A 20,388-nucleotide genomic window follows, 5' to 3' on the forward strand; every position below is an offset into this window, starting at 1 on the left:
TAACCAGCCCCCATACTTAGGTGCTTCCAAAAGTCACCTCACTCATATAACAAAAGGCACTTTAACACTCTGAAAACTTAGGAAATTTCAAGGATTTGGGGAGCTGTGATCCAGGAACTTTGGACAAAGATCAAATATATATGAAAAATATATTTTGGTCATCTGAATGACTAAATATATATTTCTTACAAACCACAATATCACAAATGTCCACTATTTGCCAGGGACATTTCTAACACTAAGGACCAGCAATGAACAAAACAGACAAAAATCCCTAAAATCTCTGCCTTCATGGAACTTACATTGTCTATTTCTACCCAGTACAATATAATAAGTTAAATATATGGTTTGTCAGATGTTGATAATTTTGGGGGAAAAACAGCAGGAAAAAAGTGGACTGCAGTTTTAAATAGGGGTGTCAAGGAAGGCCTTGCTGAAAGAATGCCATCTGAGCAAAGATCGGAAGGAAAAGAGACAATGCACACAATGGCACCCGCACAGTGCCTGCCACAGGGCAGGTACCACGACTTTTGTATTACTGCCATCACTGCAATCGTCATAATCATTATTCACATTCTTCTTAGAATACTAACACTAATAGTGGTAGTAGTAGCTGCATCAACTAAGATTTACTGAACACGCTACTATTTACAAGGCCAGAGTTACAGAACCTGATTTCAGGAGAACAACTTTTCCAACGCTTGGTTGTAGGAAAGATTCTCTTAAAATGCTGACTGGTTTTTAGGTCTAAAAAGGCAGTAATCAAACCATATACTGTAGATAACTGGTTGTATGTTTCTCTCAATTTTAGTTAATTCCTTTTCTATAAATTTGCAAGACTGAAATAAAAAGAATTTGAGGCATTATAAAACTAGTTCAAAAAATTATAAATTGTATCAGAAATCACTTTCTGTGAATTTGGGAACATTCACCACTTCACCTCTCTGGACTTTTATTTTACACTCTATCAATTATAAAATAAAGAAACTAAACAGTAATCTAGGACCCCTTCTTAAATTTTTCTCTGTGACTATTAGTTACTTACTCAATGGAGACAATGACAGCATTCAGTTCCTCAGCCATTGCTGTACACAGTTCATCATAATACCTGATTTCTAAAAGAGACAAAGGAGCAATCACTCACTATAAAGCAGTTCATTTAATACTGTTCATTCTTAAACTCTGCTAATTGTGGATTGTTTTTAGACTTGGATTTAAGTTATTAATAATAAAAAGCAAATATGAACATACATTTCATTAACAGAGTTACATGTACAAAAGCAAAAACATAAATCTGGCTTCTGATAAAATGCAATTATTATAAAAGAACAGGAGATCCATTTTAGATTAGCTTGGAATGTGTTTTCAACTAACTAAACATTTATTTCATAATGGACTATATGAAATGCATCAAATTAAGTCGATTTTGTGGTTCTTCAAATGTATGCCTTTCCAAAAATCATAGCAAATAAGCAGTTTCCTCCTCAGAACCAAGAATTTCTTCTCTTTTAACACGCTTATTTGCTGTAATTCAGAAAAGTTACCAATTTGAAGAATACGGTATTCTGTTGATTAAAACCAACACATAACAAACTAGAAGTTTAGGAAGCCTTAGCATTTCTTAGAAAGAGAATCGAAAGATTTGCAGTGATAAAAGCAATTTTATATGTAAAAGTTTAATCACTTAGCTGTTCTTTCAATAAATTAAGAGCTGCACTATGTCAACAGACAGCCAAACATTATCTTATTTATAGGCTTTCCAAGGTAGCCTTAGACCCAGAAGCACAATAACTATATAACCACCTGCATACATCTCCCAGCTTGAGCTCTCCCTCTGGCAGAAATGATCAGTCAAAATTATGTGAAAAAGTCCAGGTTGACATAATCCATACCATTCCTGGCACTTATACTTCCTGGCCTCCGATGTAACATCTCACTTGGCAAGTGCTCAATGCTACAGATGCGATGTTTTCTAGGGAAGAGACTCTGTCTTACTCCTTTCTGTATCCCTATCACCTGGCTCACATTAGGGTGACCAAAGGTCCAGGTATGCACAAACTGTTTGAGGTTTTGTACTGAAAGTCCCACACCCCAAGAAACCCCTCAGTCCTGGGCAAACCTACATATTCAGCAAACATCTGTTGGAAATGTGAACAAATCAATGAATAAAAGAATAAATGATGCCTATGGAGTTAAATGAAATGAGATTACTAGAAAAAGTTATAGTTTTGGCCTTTGCTGCATTAAAAAAAAAAGTTATTTAAAAAAAAGACAAATCAGAACAAGTTGTCGTTGCCTGAAACTTACAGGATGACAAAAGCTCTGGGTTGAAGATGAGAAAGTAACTCCATAATAATTATGAGCAGAGATAAGGCCCTTACTTTCTCCTTAGTATGTTTTTGACTGGGCTGCTCCATGTGGCTGCCTGACATTTTCAATGTGTTCTGCTCATGAAAGTTACCCAGTGCTGAAGAGAATATTCTTGAACTTTGCAGGATCATTTCCTTTTAACAGCAGCATACATTTTATATTTTTATCTTTGGTTTAATAAGCAGATGAAATGCTGATGAGTTTATGTGTGTATTCAGAAACACTTGTTCTATTTCATAGAAAGATGTCTTCCAAACACAAGTTGGCGTAGAGCTACAGATAATTCCCTTCTATTCTGGCCCAATGAAACTTCACCTTGTTTTGGTGCAGAAAGTAACTTCAGTACTTTATAATACATTATTCTATGATTTAGGTCACAGGAAATATTTTCAAAACAGTCTGCCTGAATTAACAAATGGGCAAAAAACTTTATGAAGGGTGACCATATAATTAATCATCCAAAACGGGACACTTTCAAGAATGGAACTGGTGGACAATAGGGGTAAATGGGACTGTCCAGGGGGAGTCAAATGGATCCCCCTTCTCTTTACCCAGTAAGAAAGCCAACTCAGTCACGTATCTCTGCCAGGACAGCCACAACCACAAATAGCCTGAAGGTGACCGGGACATACTTGCACTTGCCAAGGCCCAGCCTCCTCCATGGATGTAAACAACGCTGCGTTTCAGCGGCTCTTCTGGCTTTGGAGGGCCTTCAAACACTCTGACTTCCACGCCGTCAAAGTCAGTGTCGGTCACCTTCACTTGAGCAGATGACCATGCACTTTTCTTGCCGAAAGAAACGATGATAAAGTTCAGTGCGAGCAGATGATGGCTAAGACCCAGGTAGTGTATCAGGTTACTCTGCAGGATGAGGGGGAGTAACAGGGAGAGCTCATGTCAGCTTTATCACACCACAGCCACACGCACCAACTCTTCAGAAGTATTTGAGTTCTGACAAGACATTGCCGCTGCCCTTAGGACTCACGGGCCACTTTTAATATAATAACAAATCGTATCTACCTTTCATTTTTTAGAGCTTTACCTACATGAGATCTCCTTTGATCTTCAGATCAGCCCTGAGAGGGAAACGGGACAGGCATCCCCAGTCTCATTTTATCAATAAGGCTCAGAAATTAGCTGAACTGGACCATTTAGCTGGATAAATGGCAGCCCTTCAACTTAAACCCGGGAATCGTGAATTCCAGGACTCAGTCCCTTTTCCCCCCTATATCAGCATATCACAGTTCCACTAACATATGAGGAGTGGAGGAAGAATACTTTATTTAAATGCAAATAAAAGAGGGGAAAGTTTTATATTTATTAAAGTATTTTAAAAGTGTTTTTAAGCATATATATTTAAGTATGTCTGACTGTTTTGAGACTAGGAGAAAGGAATGAATGTGTGAGAAGGAAGGAGGAGAGTCCACGGCGGCCCAGCACATAGAAGGAGACCAGACACAACCAGCTTTGTAGAGATGTGCACAGAACATGCAGCCTGGTCGTCTCTTCCCATTTGAACCCCAAGGGGCATCGAACTCTGTATTAAGTGTTCACGGGAAATTATCTGGTTGGAGAAGGAGCATGGGGTGGAGGCCCAGGTCATCCACCCAGCAAAGACCCCGCAGAGTGTATTCCCTCTTTTCACTTCTTATACAAGCTCTTCCTATGGAGTACACCAATAAAACTGACCTCCCTGCAAGACCTAATGGCCATGTTTCAAAGCCAGAGAGCTTGAAGCCATCTGGAACCAGTGACTCGTCAAGCTGGAGAGGCCCAGAAGTGTCACAGAGTGATTAGAAACTTTCCTGGCACAGGTGCATGAACTCATATACTTTATCTCCTAGTGGCTCTTAAACCTCCCAGGGGTAACAGCCAGAGAGCAATAGTACCCTTCTGCACAATATGAAGCAGAACACTGATGATTAACGAAATATTTAATGCCATCTCAAGATCAAGAAAACAGTGCTATTAGTAGAAATGAGAACTACGTGAAGTCTGCAATACACCATAATCCAGCTTCCCAGCCCACGCACACTGATACAGCTTGAAAAGGATACACATGTGCTGTGACACTGATCCCCTCAGCCCCTGGGGAGCCAAGTTCCTAAGCTGCTTACCCCAGTGTCCCATATAAACTATTATTACTGTATACAGATGCCCTGCTGTGAAAAGAGTTGGAAAGACTGCATTACAAAACTATTAGCCAGTGTTCATGAAAAGCAAGAACAAGAGGCAATTTATCTAACTATGAACAGTTATTCCAGTTATTCTATTAATATGCAGTATAAGCAGCAGCAAAGCAACTGAACATTAATAAAATAGTTCAATTTCTACATGTGTCAATTGATCAATTTAGTGAAAGAGTTAAAGCAACTGTTAATGTTTTTGATACGAAACAAATGAATGTTTGCGTGCACGTACATACCGAGCTGTCTAACCATGAGTTTAGGGGTTTAAAGGTCTTTGGCAAATTGGGAAAAGGCAATCATTTGAATTTCATGGTAACATGTCGGTCTAACTTGTGGAATATGGTGCTCTGCTAGGGCATAGCTTAGAATCTCTGTCTTCACTAAGATTTGTAGAGTTCACACAACAACCCTGTCCATTAACAGAGAACACAAAGGATTCATTCCATTTCTCACAGGGCAAGCGGCTTGATAGACACAAAAAATAAGATATGAACAAAGAAGTGGCAGCCTTGGCACTTTCTGGACTGAATTTTATTTTTGTTACATGAAGACTTTATTGAATATTTAAGACAAATTATACCTGAGTTTCTTCAACTAAAGGAAAGCTGTGAAACAAGTGAGTTGTCTTTACAAGACAGATTAGGGAAGATTGTTCACTTTGCCTAGACTCCACCTCTGGTTTCCTTTGCGTACTACCTGCTCTGGGTGCATGGAGACCTTCCTCATTTGCCCATACCTTTCCAGAAGCACCTCTGCTGCGTTAGCTTATGACCACTTGCAGAAGTTCGGAACATCTGCATTGTTTACGATGCTGACAGGGTGGTGTCAGGGCAGGAGAGCTGACTGAAGAGGAATACTTTGTTTATGAAGGAGAAAAAGATAAGCAGATGGGAGTAAGAAAGGCTGGATGGGTGGGAAAAGAATCCAGAAAGGTGCTAAAGTAAAACTGTGCTAATGTTTGGAACTGTATTGGTAAATCAGAGAATGAAAAATCATTATTCTACAGAAATATCAATTTTGTTTCAAAGTTTGAAAAAGGAGAGAATCAAATAGTAATCTGCCATTAACCACTTTTATTATCACTTATTAATAATAGTTATTACTGCCCAAGTGCCTACAGCATGAGAGGAGGTTGTTGAATTCTGGCTTAAATTCTATTATTATCCTCCTTGTGAAGAGGAGAGAAGCTTAGAGACCAAGTAACCAGTATAGAAGCTGGTCCTAATACTATGAGGAAGCTACAGGACATAGAGAATTGTCCTAGAGATGTTGGCTGAGATCAGTGTGGGTCCAAGAGGCTGCTCAGGGTCCAAGATAGCATGACGGTCACACATCTATGTGATGCCATGTTGCACAATAAAATTGCAAACGGTATTTAACTTCTTCCTCTAATATCTACTGTTTCCCTTTGCTCTTCTCACTACTCCCTTATCATCCCTACCGCCCTACTGTGCTGCAAATGAAATCAGTAGCCAAACTCTTCTCTGGTTGTTACTTCAGGGAAGGCATATGACAACAAATAGCAAACAAACAGGAGTGTCTTCCTGCTTTTGATTCTCAGAAGCCTATATCCTTTGGAGAATCAAAAAACAGACATTGATTTAGAAGATTACATGACGAATAAAAAGTCTCCTAGGATAGAATATGATTCTCCAACCTAGGTGGTGAGAGAGAGGAGGAGAAAGTACTGGAGATGAAATGAGAAATGTATGAATTAAAATTAAAAATAAGATCCAATGAAAAAAGATCCCTGGGACACAGCAACCCCACACATGTGTATGGACTCTGAGAAAAACAGACATATGCCCTATGCCCAGATAGAACTTTGGAAAAAGTCAAGACTCTAGGGAAGAGTAACTGCAAGGTATGTCTAGGAAGATAGTGCCTCCAATGGCCTCAGAGAGTTTCCCAGCTCCAGCTGGTGCAGGAGCAGCAGAATGATTCCATTTGCCGAAAAAGGTAGAAAAGTAGCAAGGGCTGCAAGAATGTCTTGCATATGGATGAATCTGAGACAGCTTCTCCATTATCTATGGCTCATTATATGTTCTCAAGGGTCCAACGGGAATAGAAGAGAACACTAATGGACATAAAGCACTCTTATAAATAAGAACTAAGGATATCCCAGGGCAACTTGTGGGAACCAAACACCAAGGACCAGGTGGAACAATCATGTGGCTGAGGATGCGTACCCTAAGGGCTTCCCCAACTCATTATGCTCAACATTGTATAAGACCCTCCAAAACCTAAAAGCAAACAGTAATGGGTTAGTACTTTAATCCACAGGAATTAAGTTCTACCTAAAGAACAAAGGCTTGAAATAAAGATCAAGTTACATTACTTGCATCCTTGAATTTGTGAAATGAGATTCAGATCCACCCAAGAAACAACCTCAAGTTAAACAAAGTTTCCTGAAACCTCTTCAGAAGCAGCTGGAAAACTCCAATAATGCAAAGAAGCAAGCCAAGTGTTAAGAGTTTCACAGGCTATGAATTGACCCAGTCATGGCTGGCTGAGGTACTCTAGAGCATTGCTAAAGGTCTTAAAACTTGTCCCCATAACCATTCTAGGATCTGGAAGGGAATTCTGCCTGAGTAGATGGAAGGAATAAAGGGTACTCATTACACCTCAAAAGAACCAGATACAGTAGAATAGATGGACCATTGGCTCTCTACACAGTTCTGATGACCACAGGTCAGAGGACAAGCAAAAATCAAAGGAAGTCAAGCAGAAACTCTACTCTGCCTGTTAATATATAAGTTAGTTGTTAATGTTTATGAGTGGGTTTTTTCTCTATTAACTCACTCACCATACAAATTAGAAAATATATTGTATGAGCAGGAGAACTTAAGGAGGAGAAAAAGACAATGTTCTGGAGCTTAGGGAAGTGGAAGAGAACCAAGCGATTAAATGAATAGCTGATGTTAATTAAGTGATATAAGCTTAGCAAGAGAAGCCTAGATAATGGGTTGCACAAGCTCAGAGAAGGAAGGGATTACTTCTCTCTGTTCTTTCTGGGATGAAATTTAATACACCATCTAGCCTGAATAGTGCCTTAATGGAAGATGGAGTATGAGACGAGACTTATAAGCTCATTTCAGAGATTGAAGGTCAGGTGTGGGGTGAGGAGGTGGTAGTGCAAAGGGTTGACTGAGAAGCTGCTAGAATGGCCATCCTTCAGAAAAAGAGATCCAGAGGCAAGATTGAGTGCCCAGCCCAGGGGAAAAAAAAAAGAAAAAAAAAGGCATGATTATCCAACAAATGTGAAAGATGGGGTAGTTGTGACACAAACATGTTCTTGCATGGGCTGATTCCGATCCAACCTCATCCGTGAAAGCAGAATAGAGCTAATCCCACGTTTCTTCAAATGTTACACAGTTCAGCCGATTGGCCAGTGCCCCACCTCTGAGAGAATCGGTAAGAGTTTGAATGGATTCCTCACCACTGGAGGAAAGCTGCCTGGGAAGCTGGAAAGGCAATGCAAGGTAACAGAGTCAGGTCCTAACCCTGCCTCTTACCAACTTTGTGGTTTATGCAAAGTTATAATGTCATTCTGAGCCTCCGTTTTTTTACCCATTTGTTAACAAAAACAAATCTCATCTCCTTTCATTGGGTTATTGTGAGAATTTAATTAAAACATCTGGCATTTAGCAGGCACTGGTATATCTTATTCCTTTAATCCAATGGTTTGCAAAGCTGGCAGCATATTAGAATCACCTGGAAGCTTTTAAAAAGCCAATGCCTGACCCCCATACCGCACCTATTACATAATCATCTCTGGAAATGTGACCTAAGGTATGGGTGTTTTTTTGGCTCTCTAGGTGAATTCTATACATATCAAGGTTGAGAATCACAAAGTAAATTGGGTCAACTAATTCATTCAATCAACATTTATTAAGTAGTCATTTGGTCATGACTGTTCTACACATTTGGGGTACAAGGATGAACAAAAGGGCCTATTTTTGAGGAACATATAAATGTGGGAATATCCTAGACATAACAGATAATTATGATATGATGTAAAAACTTCAAAAATAAATATATGGACCTTAAAGAACAAAGGCATGTATAATCCAGTCTGGGACAGAAGAGACAGAGCCTGTCCCATCTGGCTGCCTGGAGACAGTATCAGCTGACTGAACTGACTTTAATGAATGATCAGTAGGCTGGAGGAGAGGAGGGTGGGGAAGGGCACGCAGACGTTTGTGGTTATGGGGCATGTGTTCCACACGTCAGTCTTCTGCCCACCACCTTCACTCTGCTTTATAAGTAAATACTCAGCATCATACTCCTCCAGTAAGGATGAGAAGGCATCAGAATCCTCTTTCCTATTCCCACCCAGATTATGAGGATAAAAACACCCCTTTATTTGCTGGAGGCTGAGTCTCTAATCCAACCCAACACTGATGAAAGTATGGGGCTCTGCTGGAAGACTAAAATGTAGTAAATTCCACCAGAGAGGGAAGGTCAATTTACTCAGGGAAAGCAGGAACTATAAAGTTGAGTAAAATGAAAATGAAACCTTGGGGAACACCATCATTTAAACGGACAGTGGCAGGAGAGAAGAATCAATCGTTAAAAGATCCCCTCCCACACCAAAGGAAGAGGAATTAATTATTAGCATGGCAAGACAAATAAGAGACTGGAGAAGTTTAGAGGGAAGAGTTTCAAGAAAGAGCAAGTTGCTAAATGCCAACAGAAAGGAAAAGTAGGTCATTGGTATTAGTAATACGGTCATGAGATCTTGGTGAACCCAGCAAGTACAGTTGAGTCAGAGATATGGGGCTGGAAGCCAGACTGTAATGTGTTGCCAAGGGCATAGGAGTGAAGAAATAGATATAGTGAATGTAAATAGTCCTTTCTCTGTAGAGGTAAGGAAGGCAGTTGGACAATAGCCTGAAGGCAAGAATAAAGAAAACCTTTTTCTTCTTTTTCCCAAGAAGAGACTTGGCATGCTTCTAGGGAAAGAGCCTGTGAACAAGGAGAAACAAAGGTTACAGAGGAGAAAAGAAATGACATGTGAATTGAGACCCTGTAGGAAGAAGGGGAGATAGGATCTGGAAAACAGTAGGAAGGGTTAGCCTAGGGGGAGGCTGTAAGAGATGAGTTTATAGGAGGCTGGAGGAAAGCAGAGATCTGCCTCTCAACACACCTTGGTTTCTGTGAGTCAGTTCTGTCTTTACCCTACAGAAGACAGTGACTTTTCAAAGACTTTGAAGTCTTTGAAAGTCTACCCATTGCGATCTGGCTTTCAGACTCACATTGCTGATGAAACTGTACTTACTATGTTCACCAAAGACCCCATGACCCCACTGTCAACACCAATGGCCTATTTAGTCTCTCTGTAGGCATTTAACAACTTGTTCTTTTTCTAAACTCTCTTCCCCCTGAATCTCTCCAGTCTGTTTCTCTTGCCATGCTAATAATTAAGTCCTCTTTTTTTTCTTTTGTTTTTTAATTGACTGTTTCTTCCCTTCCTGTCCACTGGCCCTTTAAATGATGGTATTCCCCAAGGTTCCCTTTTTAATTTTATTCAACTACATAATTTCTGCTTTTCCTGAGCAAGCTAATGTACTACCATGGCATAATACCTGGAAAATAGGAAGTACTTACTAGCAGCGTAAGAAAGTAAGTGGCTGTGCATATCCATATGCTGACTCCCACCTCTCTATCTCCAGTCCATGAGCTGTCTTTCTTAAGTTCCAGGTCCACATTTCCAACTATCTCCAGGATATAGTTTAGAAACTCTTCAAAATTAACCTGTCTACAGTCCCTTCTCCACTCCTGACTCAGCAACTCACTCCATTAAATTCTCAATTAATGATCTAACCATAAGCCTAGCTCCCAAGAGAAACCTCAATACTTTCTCCAATTCCTTCCTTCTCTCACATGATAGCTAATCAATCAAATTCATGTCAATTCCACCTGCCAACATTTTCTGAATCTAGTTCTACCCCCAGCCTCCACTCTGACTCCCACTGCTGCCTTGATTAGATGCTCATTATTTCCTGTATTTGCCTACTAACTTAAATGCTAGATAGCACTTTCTTTCTCTATAACCTGCTGTATACTGCTGCCAGAGTTCCTGTCCTAAAAGGCTGATCACAATACCTGGCTGCTTAAAAACGTCCATTGATTTCCAGTTTCTTCCAGAAAAAAAAATCTGAACTTGGCACTCCAGTCTAGTCCCACTCTACATTCCAACCCCATTTCCCCTTGTACTTTCCAGTTCTCTAGAGTCAAGCATACTCAAGCATAACTTGCATAACTTAATTTTTTTAACATAAATTTTATGAACATAAATGCTCATAATGTTACCTCTTTTTATTTGCTTAGGTCTTCACAGCACTTCAGTCTGTCACATAATGAAGTCTCACTACCTTAGCTTAGCTCTTAACTCACAAAGTAAATCTCACATTAGCTCAGAGCCAGGCTGAATTACCAGCTGCACCACATTCTTAAACTGAGAGCTATAAAAGGACTTCAGGGTAGTGGAGTCCTTTAAGTGATATAAACCCCATCTTTAAGGCTTCCTGAGTAGAAAAGATTGTAAAAAATCACTTTGTATTATCCTTCCCTGAGATTCTTTGAGCAAGGGCAGAAAGGCTTAAGGAAATATATTAGAGAGGCAAAAGCACAGACCTTGGACAGAGACCAAGGCCAAGTCCTGGCTCTATCATTTATTAGCTACATGACCTGGGCAAGCTTCCCAAGTTGTCTGAGCCCCAGTTTCCCAGATAAAGAAGTGAAAAAGCGTGCACGTGAGGAGTAAATCCACATTATCTATTGTTGTCTCCTCTCTCCAGAGCCCCAGAATTGGCAGAATTCTTGCTCGGGCCTTTGGCAGATCCCCATCTGGCTAAGGACGCTTTCTGTAGTTGTCCTTTCTCCCTCACTTCCTTTAGTCAGCATTATTTTTATAAATAAACCTTTTGTCCCACACTCTGAGAATAGTCATGGACAAAAAGAGTCCTGTATAGGGCACTCTCTGCGTATAGCAAAGCACTGGAGGGGGTTATTAAGCCAGCCTGGGAGGCACAGATACAATCATATAGCAATAAGGTTCTCTGATGAGACTGCTCTACTGCAATTTCATATTTGTTTAGTGCTCTAAGATCATTACAAGCTATAAAGCAAACCTGAAGAGAAGCTCGCCACCACTCACTAATAAGGTAAATTAGAAGAAAGAAAGAGCTCAGGAGGGATCTGACACCCTAACCCTTTCGCTCTAAAGCCTTCAGTTTGTTCTCTCACTGCAACTCAACCAAGAGGAGCACAAAAAGGAGAAGCTTGTCTCTTTCCAGTTCCTAAACTTCTGTGTTTATTTTTCACTGTCATACAGAAGACAGTTTCTATATTGCCAATGTATTTGCTTAGCTCCAAAAGCCTCTTACATTCAAGGGGGATGACAGCTCACACATACTGACATTTGCTCTCCACCAGTCACTGTTCTTAGTGTGGAGTCTCAGACCACAGTGGTCAAGTGAATCGCCAAAGGTCACACAGGCAGGAAGGGGTGGGATGGATCTGAACCCACGCTGGCTCCAGAACCCTCACCCATCATCTTCTAGTGCCATTCACTAGTCAATTTATTTTCAAACCTACTTCGGAAAACTGGAAGATTTTTACATCTGGAATGACCCTTTAGTCTCCCATATTACACAAAGGGAAACTGAGGCTCAGAATGGCTATGTGACTCTCCCAGGATCAGCAGCTCTAGCTCTGGGTTGAGGAGGGACCCCCATCCTCCCTTTTCCTCCAGCTCTTCCTCACTGGCACATTTCTCTCTCAGCCTCCCCTGGTAACACCTCTCTCAGTCCTCTCCTGTCTCATTCTCCTTTGTTTCCATCAATACGCATATGACAGGTGAAATGAGACTTAAAAAAAATCAGAGTTCTTTTTTACTCACATCTCTGTCACATATAAAAGCAATAACTAGACTGTGAGCTCCTTGGGACAAAGTCTGTGGCTTGGAGATCAAAAATTCTTTCCAGTATCCCATGTACAGCTGGTCATAAACAAATGTCCCTCACAACGCTAGTCAAGCTGCAATAAGCCTCCCGTATTGCCAGGACAAGCAGCATTTGTTTTCATCTGAGTGTTTCAAACAGCAGCTGACTAAAGGCAGCACAAAAGAATTACTTCTAAACAAAACCTCCTAACTCCCTTGTGCTATATGGCAGTTTCGAGTCTGCTCACTCACGCCCTCTGCCTGATTTCACAAGCGTGCTACACAGGATGCTCCAGAAGTTGGGGTAATCTGCCTTACGTCAAACGCAGGAAGCAGCAAATTAGACATGACCTTTGAAACACTGTTTATTAAATGGCATATAAACCTGAAAGATAAAAGGCAAGTGATTTTTTTTATAGACATCTTCATATGTCTGAAGAGCCAGATTGAGATGATGATTACAATAAATTAAAACCCCTTTGTGTACATTCAGAATGTGATTATAATAAATACATACAATAGAAAATACATAATACATTATAACATTTATATTAATTATTCTCCTAGAATGCTTTACAGTTTATGACCATTTGAACTTTCACTTGTTTGAATTTCACAACCTGTGAAAAAGGAAGAGTAGGTATTATACTCAATTTTTGCTCTTGTGAGGCTTAGACAAGTTAAAGGTCTTGCCCAGGATCATAAGGCTCCAAGTGATAAAGTGAGTACTGGAACCCAAAAGCCCAACTGACTGCCTCATCACTCTGAATGTTATTACTCAGAGCTCAGAAGAAAATCAATAACCAAGCCATTATTTAAAGCTGAGCCTTTCCCATCACACAAGTTTTGAACACTTAGGAGTGAAAAAGGCTTAAATCAGGGTGGAGAGGGTAAGTAAGTCACAAAATGTATCCCAAACTCTCCCAGCTGCATAGTCTCTCTGCCAGCAGATCTGCTAGACTGGGTAGCAGAACCAGTTTGCCTCCGTAAACAGGGCCAAAGTAAATTGGCATCAGTTCAAAAGCCAGTGGCTTTACAGCAATTAAATTCCTACAGCCAGCAGTTTCAAGTTAATGCAGTTCAGTCATTCCTTGGCCTGAGGCATCAGGAGACAGGCTGGCCCACCAGGCTCAAGAAGGAAAGCATAAGACTGGGCTGTTGCGATAGAATCTGGAGTCCCTAATGATGGAGGTCTTCCTTTTACCCCAGGAGAGGCTTCTCAATTTAAGATTCAGGATATTGAAATACTTTACTCCTCATAAATGTTTAATCATGATCCACAATGACAAAAATCTAATGTGTTGAATTCATAACATATTAAGTCTAAGTCAAAATACCTGTACAATAGATGAGATAACTATACAGTGGTCCTTCAGCACCCATGAGGGATTGGTTCCAGCACCTATCCTGCAATATATACCAAAATCCGTGGATGCTCAGGCACCTTATATAAAGTGGCGTAGGGTGGTAGGCCCTCTGCATCCAGGGGTTCAGCATGGAAAATCGACCCAGGTGAGGAAGGGCAGTAACCAAGGGCCAACTGATACATTGCCATCGTAAGGTGAACTTATAGGTTAGATATCCCATCACAAGGAAGATGGCCCATATCTATGATATGACTTTGAGTCTCTCTTTATGATACTTTTTAATGACATCTATTCTTCTTCTCCATCCCCTCTCCCTTTCAATCCCAGGGACAAAACCTAGGGAAACAAAAGTCTGGTTCCACCGACAGATATAGATCCCAAATGAAGAAATGAGAGGAGTTTGGCAAACCAACAGGCTAGTAAATTATTTGGTTTAAAGATTCACCTGTCTTTAACAGAAAGGCATTGAGAACCAGGTTTTTTTTAGCTCTTACCTCTACTATCACCATTACACAATCTGTCCATTCTAATGTTACTCAAAGGGTGTTCCACAAACTACCAGCTCTTGAGTATAAATTCTTGTGCCCTAACTCTACCTACTGAATTAAAATCTCTGGGAGTGGGACCCAGGAATTTCTCCAGGTGGTTCTTCTGCACATAAGAGTTGAGAAAACACTGGCCTTGTCAATTCAAAGTGTGAAACAGTCTCTTATTAGGCAGTTTTTGTTGTGACTGATTTTATTTGCAACAGTAATGGGTGAAGTCCTGAGACAGTGCTGCTAAGGGCAGGGCTTGCAATGACGAGCCACAGTAGAATGTTTGAGTGACCACTGCTGGCCTCCTCAGGCCTCCTCAGCCCCCTTCTCGGCACAGAACTGAACTCTTTATACTCTGTGTGTCCCACTCTGTGTCAAAATGGGGCTCGAACCCTGTTTCCACACTTCTCCTTTCTGGGTGTGAGGTTTGGTTTGTGTCAGCTCCTCGGTCAACTCTTTGAGGGTAGGAACCCATCTGGAGACATCTGCGTATCGGAGCAGCCGGTGCACAGAGGTGAATGGATGCGGAGAGGGTGTTAAGTCTGCCTCAAAGCTGCCTGGAAGAGGAGGCTCATTTTGTGCCGGAGCTCTGGTCACAGGCCTGCCCTCTCCCACTTCCTCCAGCCTCTCCCCAGCGTGGCCTAGTTTCCTTCCCTGCAGCTGGGCCTCCGCAGGAGCCATCCCTCCCCTTTGCCACCCCTCCAACACCACAGACTCAGGCAACAAGGGACCCTTGGAGCCAGGCCAGGCGGCAGCGGAAGAGGTGGTGGTGGAGCGCCCAGTGCAAGGTGGAGACTAAGGGTGCACCAGTCACTTGGCAGAGGAGTCCCAGTCCCTGGAAGAGAATGTACCAAAGCCTAAAAAATGGCTCTTGTGAGAGCCTGACTTGCTCTGTGAAAAACGGAGTCCTTGCCCTCAAAAAGCTGCAGAAGCAACGAGTCAGACAGAAACAAAATTTGAAGGGATTTCAGTCTTTTGGGAACAAGTATAATGACATCTACAAGGCTGTAATTGCCAAGGTCCATGAGCGCACAGGCGAGGTGGAGAGAGACGCAAAGAACTTAGAGACTGAGAACTTGTGGACAAAGAGGTGGGAAAAGGAGAAGGAGGAGGACAACAATGAGGTGTATCTAATAGTCAGGATGCCCAGTCTGAAGTGTCTGATGACGTAGAGAAATAAGAAGGGGCAGAGGCTGAAGAGGAGGAAGAAAACTAAGGGGAAAAACAAAAAACAAAAACAAACCTAAACATTTTAAAACATTGGTAGACTTTAAAAAGACCCAGATTTTTCATTAAAATACAATGTGAACCTGTTTTGACATTCCTAAAATATATGAAATGGAAGCAGTCAGATCCTGGCCAGCCCCTTAGGTTTAAATTTGACTTTCATTTGAACACAGTAACTATACCCAAAGGTGTAGAAGAAGAGTTACACTTGAGATCACTTTTTCATGATCTCTTCTGGAAGGATAAGAAATTGAGGCTTATAAAGATTGTCAAGTAGGTATAAAGATTTTCATTTTGAAACCCATTCATCATAATAGCACACTACACATGAAACACACCAAGCCAAAACTGAACGTTTTTGATGCTTAATTCCTCAACCCCTTCATCCCTGAATTTCCTAGTGCAGAAAAAGCAGAATCCAAGAAAAATTGTTATCTTTTGTAATCATGATATCATCAGCTGTACACTTCGGAAGAGAGTGATAGATGCAAAGAAGTCTGTGTTGGATGGAGATCAGGATATTACTGTTAATGAGGCCAGGAAAACCACCAATCCAAGTGTGTGCCCACACCCCCAGCTCAGAGGTAGCCAAGATTTAAGTTTGCTTGCATTAGCTGTGCCTTCATTATTTTGCTGTGTAAATATAGAATGGTGGGTAGTCAAATTTTTGCTCAAGGATAGACACAGCAGCTAAGGATTTTCAAGAAGAACGCATTTGACATGAGATGCTTAGCTTTTTTGTGGGTTTTGAATTATGCCTGACTCAGCAATTTACTAAAAAAAAGGTAATTTTTTTACCACTGTGGCATTAAGAAAACAGTATTATCAAACATTTTCTTCCTCTCTTACCGTGTACTGGATAAACAAGGTGACTAAGCAATTTTCTTTCCGTTAATGCTTCACTGAAAGTTACCACTTTATCATTCTTTTATAATGTAAAATGCATAGAATCATTAAGTAAAAATGAATTAGGGAGTGCATGTTTGCAGGCAATAGTTCTTTGAAGCTAGACACCCATTATCACAGGCGATAAGGATAACAACAATGTATTTGTCCATGGCTTCTTCTCCAGCACATTGCCTGGCATTCAGTATGTGTGCAACAAACACTCGTGGAAAGCATGGGTGTCCACCACCACACTTAGAAATGCATATTTAATCCTTAACAAAGAACTACACTGGTGCTTCCCATATATCTGAAACGATTTACCAAGACATGCATTATCATGTCTCATAATTATGAAATTACTAAAGCTAATTTTACCTTAGCAAACACCCAGAAAAATCAAATCTAGAAAATGTCACAAGACTACAAACAGACAAAAATTGGAAATGGCTCACTAAAGTGCAATAATCTGGACACTCTACTAACCAAAAAAAAAAAAATCAGGATGGAAGTTAATCAAGTAAATCAATTCCTCAAAAGAATTAATGGTAACTCAATTAAGTTCAAATGACTAGTCGGTTTAGCTGGGAAATTAAGCCACACTAATATAAAAAAGCCAACTGAACAGATACCATCTAGTCAATGTGCAATTCTGCAGAGAAACCCCAGTAGCTGGACCTCATAGTTTCATAGAGTACCATTAAAGACCCATCCCTGTGGTGCTTAGAATGGGCCTCTCTTGACCTAATTCTCTCTAATCTACGTCTCAGCCCTCATTTCTTCATATATCTTTCCTCATCAAATCCCTTTCTGAAGGGCTCAATCCCAACTAACTTAAACTAGATGCCAATAAAGTCATATAATTTTAAAACCTTAAAAGCCTGTGCATATAGACCGTCTTCTCTGAAAGTTAAGGAAACTGATGCCTGGAGAGGTGGGGTGACAAGTTCCAAATCATCCAGTTACCGATGTGTTTAGACTACAATTCAGGTCACAGAGTCCTAGCCCCAGGTTCTTTTACTACGTATCTATGAAAAAAAGTTTCATTTTATCTCAGAATGTTTCTGTGACTCTAAGCTTACTTTCTCTTTCCCTTCATAGCAAAATTGCTTAACTCTATACTTATTTTGTTGTTTTAATTCCATCCTCCCACTTAACTGTTCCATCTGCCTCCCAGATCCCTTAGCTAGAACATCCATGTTTCAACAACGTTGCTCTGAATCCTCACCATCTGCAATCGTTTCAGAAGTGTTCGATGACCTGATGCCTGAGCTCTCTTTGACACTTCTGGCTTTCCAGGCTTTTGTTGCCTCTTTACATACTTAGAATATGAGCATATTAGATCTGACAAGAAAACTACACAGCAGCTTTTCCCAAAATGAGTTCTATGTAACAGCAATTTGAGGAGATAATTTTGCACAGAGGACAGACAGTGACAAGTTCTGTGATTAACTAAGCTTGGGATATGCTGCATATCAATTCTTCTCTCTAGAGATTCACAATGCACATCAGGTTTTTAAAGACACTGACAAGTCCCAGTAGTAAACGAGAAATTTATTTAACTCTGCTTAGTCTTTCATCTTTCCACATCTATTAAAATCCCTTAAAACTGATTTGGGAAGGCCTTGCCTAGTCCAGCCCTCTTGTTTTACAAATCAAAGCTGAAACCACATTTGAATGTTTTACCAGTGTCCTACTCTATTTTGGGGCCAGAGCCAGAGCTCCAATCCAGCTCTGAGTCCCAGGCGAGGGCCTACTCTTTTAAGTGTTATTTCCCCTCTGCTGGATCCAATTCTTTCTGGTCTTCAGTACACTCAATATGCAACCTTTTGTCCCAGGATGTTCCCGGGACTACAAATGTTCCTGCAGTGCATGCCTTTGAAGGGAAGTGAGAAGGGTGGATGCTGGGTATTATTTCAGCTTGATCCTACCTCCATTCAACATAAGCCGTGCTGGGTTTCCTCAGTTATACAACTTCTATGCAACACTACACACTGGGACACAGGCATGCAAAGCCATCCTAAGGATCCTTCTCAGGGGTTCCAGGGAATTAGAGGAACGAGTCCAGAGTAAAATGTCCTGGAGGAGATTTGAGGGTGACACTCTCCAGATGAGGGCCTTAGTTAGGTGAAAGGATCAGGAGAACATGGGCCGTTTCAAAAATTTGCTAGTACAGTCCAAACTGCCCTTCCTTCCTCTCTATGCTTCCTTTTCGTTTTCTCCAAGTTTTCCCAGCTGATTCTAGAGAGCTTACCTGGCCAAGAATCAAGGTCTCCTCTCCATTTTACCTTGGAGGAGGGAGGGCTAGGAAGCAGTAACACAAAGAAGGAGTTTTGAGAAAGTGGAAAACATGGTTTGCATAAAGGGAGGTGTGCCAAGTGTTTGCACAAACTGCTTGCTGCCTTTGGTGTGGGTATTTCTAGAACAATTGTGGAGTGAATAGTCAATGATGGGAAGAATTAAAGGATGAATGTCAGACAGTATTCACGGATGAGGGGCAGTCCATACTCTGAAAAACAGCTCCTTTATCCAACCAAACTCACAGGCTTACCTACTTACAGTTCCCCAAAATGTTCATTCTTATCAACTTGCTTTTGTTCATATTTTACATTCTTTTCATCTTCCCTCCCCTTCCCCTAGCCTCCCTGCAATGCTATTCTGACTCACCATTCAAAGTACAGCTTTGATCTTAACCCTCTCAAGGTCATTCAGTCCTTCTCTGGGTTTACAGTTTGTTAACTACATTGCCCATCTGAAAATTACCCATGTACTTACCGCCTCCTGACATGTCTAGGTTTATGCTCCTGTATTACTTTACTGGCTATGCAATTATATCTCATTTCCCCAAATAGATCCTGAACCATTCAAGCACAGGAACCATTTGGAACACTTGTGCAAAATGAAAATTGTTCAATAAATATTTGCCAATTACATGAAACATTAAGTGAGTTTTAGCTGTAGAACACAGGTCATAAACTCATGTCTTCAGGGGCCAGGGCAGCTCATGCGTATAGGTAAAATAGGTATAATACATCAGGGAGTGGAGAGGCTTGTGGAAAACTGGAAAAACAATGTTCTGAATAAGGAAGAAGCTGTGGTGCTCCCCAGGTGATCGTATGATGTGGAAATTCTGGCCCAGTGTTGTCAGATGATCTGATTTTTCAAAAGAAGCAGGGATACTAGACTGTGAGAGCTATTTCAAATTTCAGGTATTGGCAATGAATTTTTAGATGTTTAATATGCAGTGTGGGCCATAAATAATGTATCTACACATCAATCTCTAGCTCTCAAGCTTGTTCTATGAAAGTTAGATCCTTTTTTTTAAACAGACAATATGCAAAATTGACAGTATTCTATCCCCAAACCTGAACAATAATAAATAAAGCCAATACATAAAATTAGAATTATATGACTTTTTGGGTTTCGTTTTACATTTTAAATTACCGTGATGCACAGAAGTAGTTTAATTAGAGAGCAATGACAATGGATATTGGGATTATGGAGGGTCTAATGGGAGTTATGGGTCCTCCCAAAGACTGCACAGGCTGATGCATTTGTTTCTTTTTAAAAAATTCTTTTCCCTTAAAGATGTCCCATGCTCTTGAATTGGAAGAACTAATATTGTTAAAATGTCCATACTACCCAAAGCAATCTATAGATTTAATGTGAGCCCTATCAAAATACCCAAGACATTTTTCACAGAACTAGAATAATCCTAAAATTGATATGGAACCACAAAAGATCCAGAATTGCCAAAGCAATGCTGTGGAAAAGAGCAAAACTGGAGGCATAACCCTCCCACACTGCAGACAAAACTACAGAGCTACAGTAATCAAAACAGCATGGTATTGGCATAAAAACAGACA

At 40.6% G+C, this 20,388-nt stretch overlaps 1 protein-coding gene across 3 annotated transcripts in view; it reads right to left on the bottom strand.

Annotated features, from left to right (window-relative positions):
* The window catches only part of NCEH1 (neutral cholesterol ester hydrolase 1), a 54,881-nt gene that overhangs the window by 13,733 nt on the left and 20,760 nt on the right, over positions 1-20,388 (bottom strand). For all 3 annotated transcript variants that reach the window (XM_072960980.1, XM_006200794.4, XM_072960983.1), the window contains exons 2-3: positions 3,003-3,231; positions 1,046-1,115 (exon numbers count right to left, since the gene is read on the bottom strand). In XM_072960980.1, coding sequence (XP_072817081.1) covers positions 1,046-1,115; positions 3,003-3,231 — 299 coding nt within the window. The remainder of the gene's footprint in view (positions 1-1,045; positions 1,116-3,002; positions 3,232-20,388) is intronic.

Source organism: Vicugna pacos, chromosome 1 (genome assembly GCF_048564905.1).
Source record: "Vicugna pacos chromosome 1, VicPac4, whole genome shotgun sequence".
Lineage (NCBI taxonomy): Eukaryota > Metazoa > Chordata > Mammalia > Artiodactyla > Camelidae > Vicugna > Vicugna pacos.